This window comes from Colobus angolensis, unplaced genomic scaffold (genome assembly GCF_000951035.1).
Source record: "Colobus angolensis palliatus isolate OR3802 unplaced genomic scaffold, Cang.pa_1.0 Scaffold6, whole genome shotgun sequence".
Taxonomy (NCBI): domain Eukaryota; kingdom Metazoa; phylum Chordata; class Mammalia; order Primates; family Cercopithecidae; genus Colobus; species Colobus angolensis.
In genome coordinates, this window is record NW_012119598.1 from 25,612,192 (window position 1) to 25,616,392 (window position 4,201).

General features: G+C 41.8%; 1 protein-coding gene across 1 annotated transcript in view; it reads right to left on the bottom strand.

The window, feature by feature from the left end:
• GPLD1 (glycosylphosphatidylinositol specific phospholipase D1) overlaps positions 1–4,201 on the bottom strand; it is a 64,846-nt gene that overhangs the window by 35,477 nt on the left and 25,168 nt on the right. Inside the window, exon 11 of the mRNA XM_011962780.1 lies at positions 1,730–1,795. Within this exon, the coding sequence (XP_011818170.1) occupies positions 1,730–1,795 (66 nt within the window). The remainder of the gene's footprint in view (positions 1–1,729; positions 1,796–4,201) is intronic.

Sequence of the window (4,201 nt, forward strand, 5' to 3'; positions counted from 1 at the left end):
TAATTTTTTTGTATTTTTAATAGAGATGGGGTTTCACTATGTTGGCCAGGCTGGGCTCGAACTCCTGAGCTCAGGTGATCCACCTGCCTTGGCCTCCCAAAGTGCTGGAATTACAGGCGTGAGCCATCGCGCCCAGCCAGCATACTGATTTATCTTCAAAGACATGCTAGAATTAATTATACAATAAAAATACATTTTCACATTTAGATATGTCAACCAGCCATAAAGCAGATGACTCAGGGAGCCAGAGAGGCTTCGGAAATGACTGAAGTAGGGAGTGGACAACAGCTGTACGTGGCAGGGCCCTGGGCATGACACCAACTAGTGTCAGGGTTCTGACAACCCGAAGAAAGATTGCAAGCCTAATCGAAAGGTGTCCAACGTGATTAAAAAACAACAAAAGTATGTTGAAGGAGATGCTAGGTTTGCTAGGAGAAAACAAAAACAAATACAACAAACCTTATTCAATTCAAATAGAACAAACAATGAGGACTTCACTGAGCCCTTTCTGTGTAATTTTCATTCTTCCAAAGTGCTAAGATCATTCCTCTCAGCACCCTTCATTGCAATACTCTATTTTTCAGTATCTCACTCTTGACCATCCTTAAATACCTTGGTTAAGCCATCACTTCTTCAAGGAGAACTCTCCTGTGCCCATGCCAGGACGCTCTGTGGCAAATCCCCAGAGCACCTTGCATTTTTTCTTCCTAACACTTAACAATGTCCACAATTAACTTGTTTAGTACTTTCCAGGCCATATACCTGAGAGCAGGAACTGTTTCTGTCTTGTTCACAATGATATCTCTAGTGCCTGAACCAGTTCCTGGCACCTACTGATTAATAAATGATAATTTATTGTTTGTATTATTTTAGTTATATTTTATTAATAATAAATATACACATATTTATAATATTAATAACTTATTAAATGAATGCATAAATGACTGGTGGTTGGTACCTGACTCCAGCAGAAAATATCATTTCTTAAAATATACAAATCAGGCCTCTGGCCCTTACCACAGAGGGCTTCTCCCCACACTCTCTCACTGATAAATACATTTTCATGGTAAAATCTGGGTAAAGTTTATGAGTAAGACAATAATATTGATAGTTATAATAATATTAACTACATTTCTTTTTTCTTTTTTTGAGACAGGGTCTCACTCTGTTGCCTAGACTGGAATGCATTGGCGTGATCTCAGCTCACTGCAGCCTCAACCTCCTAGGCTCAAGCAATCCTCCCACCTCAGCCTCCCAAGTAGCTGGGACTACAGGCACACACCACCACGCCTGGCTAATTTTGTTCATTTTTTTGTAGATATAGGAGTCTCACTATGTTGCCGAGTCTGGTCCTGAACTCCTGGACTTAAGGGATCCTCCTGCCTCAGCCTCCCTCAGTGCTAGGATTACAGGTATGAGCCACTGTGCCCAGCCACTACCTACCATTTAATGAGCAACTCAATATGTGCAAATTGCTTTACATCCACCACTGCATGTCATCCACACCATAATTCTGGAAGTGCTGATGTGTTTTTTCCATTTTGCAAAAGGAGGAAGCTATAGCTCCAAAAATCAAGCAGCTTCTTTAAAAATCACACAGCTGCAAGTGACAAATCTGGAAGCTGAACTTACAGCTGTCTCTCAACAAATCCCATGTTCTCAACCTCCATAGGGGATCCCCTTCAGGTGAGATGTCCTTCTTCTATGAACAATTTTGGAATCCACTTACCCCTGGCTGTGGTTTTGCTGGCCACCACATGCAATGAACAGAGGGTTCTCAGGTAGGTTGCAGTCACTGGGGAAACAGTCAAATGAGTTAGGCATTTGTCTACCTCACAAGCATGAATTTTACTGAGAATCGGTAGTGCGCTTCAGTCAGCTCCCAAAGGCTTAAAGTATTCTGTATCTAGCCAAACAGGACCAAGTAAGAGCCCATGTTCTCCCAGAAAGGGTGGAGAGGCTGATGGCTGTCACTATCATGGTAATCCAGGCAGCCCCACACTGCCAGTCACCCCAGACTCAGCCTTTCTCTTCCCTCCCCGCTCCACCTGCTGAGCTGTTCCACGCTAACACGAAACGTCTCAGAATTTGAGACTGCGATCAAAACTGGTTCCCAATTATGTCACCTTCTGCCCAATTATACACATTTATGCCTAAATGTGTCAGAATTTCTCCGTTTCATTTCTTTAAAAAAAATCCATAATTTCAATAATTAAATAGCTAATGAAGGATCCCCTTTTACAAGTGAAAAAGCTTCTGAGAATGTAAGAGATACACTCTGACATTGGGGGAGGCTTTCCCCCAACACTGAACAGAAGCATTGACGAAGTAGGTATTAACATAAGAAGAGTATTCTGGAATGAAGACTATCTTAAAGCGATTTGCACGGAGGTCACTGAGGGAGGCTGGCATAATACAGAAGTAATGTGGAGTGTAGGGATGAGGAAAATTAGCTGCTGAAAAAGGAATTCCAAAAGGAGGTGGGAAAAAGCTGAAGGCAAACTCTTCCTACCAAAACATTTCTCTAGCCAGGTTTGAGCTGAGGAAAAGGTTCTCTCTTTGAACCTTTTCTTCTCCACCACAGGATGCAGAAGGCAGCCTTACGGCGTTAGCACTGTACTTTCAAATAGAGTTTGAGGTGAGTCGAGTTCTGGCTGGGAATGTAACTACCACTATTTCATTGCTTTTTTGGGAAAATATACCGTAAGTTCCAAATAACATAAGTGCGTTTTGGAAGATAACCTGTCATTAGTAAGCTGGGAAATGCCTGTTAATATGAGCATATATGTGTTTTCCTTTCTGTTATGAATTTTTGTGTGTTGTCTCTTTTTGGAGACTTCTCTGGATTTCCCATAAATTTTCATAAATTCTGATGAATCTTTCTTTGTATATGTATGCAAAGAAGCAATCAACTCATGGAATTTTATACCTTGGTAAATTAGAACAGGGATCAAGAGACAAGAAATATGTTCTCAATTATCTTTTCCTAATGAAAGAATAAGGTCCAGCTATACATCTTTCCTTAGCTATTTGGAGAACCAAATCAAAAATGAACACCAAAAAATGTTTTCCAGTCTGGATTATAAAAAACAAATAAGTGCAGGTCAACCACTCAGCAATGAGTCCTTCCAATATAAGCTTTGCTTCCTTCTAATAATAACAATAGTAATCAACACTTAGTAAGTGCTTACTCTATGCTAAACCCTTTACATGACTGATCTAATTTACTCCTCACAAAAATCCTATAATGAAAATAGTATTGCTGTCCCAATTTTACAGGTGAGGAAATAAGATTTTGGAAGGTTTAGCAACTTGTTCCAGATAACTCAGTAGTGAGTGGCAGATCCCTTAAATTCTGTACAACCAGGGCAGTATGCACCTAAAAACCCACATCCACAGGACAGCTTGGGGATTTTAGTTGAGGTTTATTTCACTATTAAAAGTGGCATTCATATGAGATTGCTATCCCTGCCAAATTGTTACTCACTGAGTGTTAAAAACAAGTTTATTATGTACCAAGCTAAGGTCAAATTTGTCATCAAAGGGAATTTTGTTTCAAATCAACACAACACGTAATTATGGTTAACATTGTTTGGTAACTAGCAAATGTTCATAAGGGTAAAGGATCATCACCCAGTATAATATTCTAGACCTACATTCTGTAGGCCATTCCAACTTACAAACAGCCAACTCTGCTATGATCCTGACCTGGAACAGTCTCCCAGGCACAGGTCCTGCCCAGAGAACCCTCTTTCCCACTGCTGGTGGTATAGCCTAAGCTTCCCACTCTGCCCTTTCCCTGATTCAGGGGCTGCCCCGTGCTTCCTAGCGACACTCACATCCCAACCTGGTTCAGGTCAGCAGTAGGGAGAGGCTCCAAGTCCAACAATATGGTCAGAAATGGGTTCTCTGGGCCAGGCGTAGTGGCTCACGCCTGTAATCTCAGCACTTTGGGAGGCAGAGGTGGGTGGATCACTTAAAGTCAGGAGATCGAGACCAGACTGGCCAACAAACATGGCAAAACTCTGTCTCTACTAAAAATACAAAAATTAGCTGGATGTGGTGGTGCGTGCCTGTAGTCACAACTACTCGGGAGGCTGAGGCAGGAAAATCACTTGAACCTGGGAGGCAGAGGTTGCAGTCAGCCGAGATCATGCACTGCACTCCAGCCTGGGCGACAGAGAGAGACTCTGTATCCAAA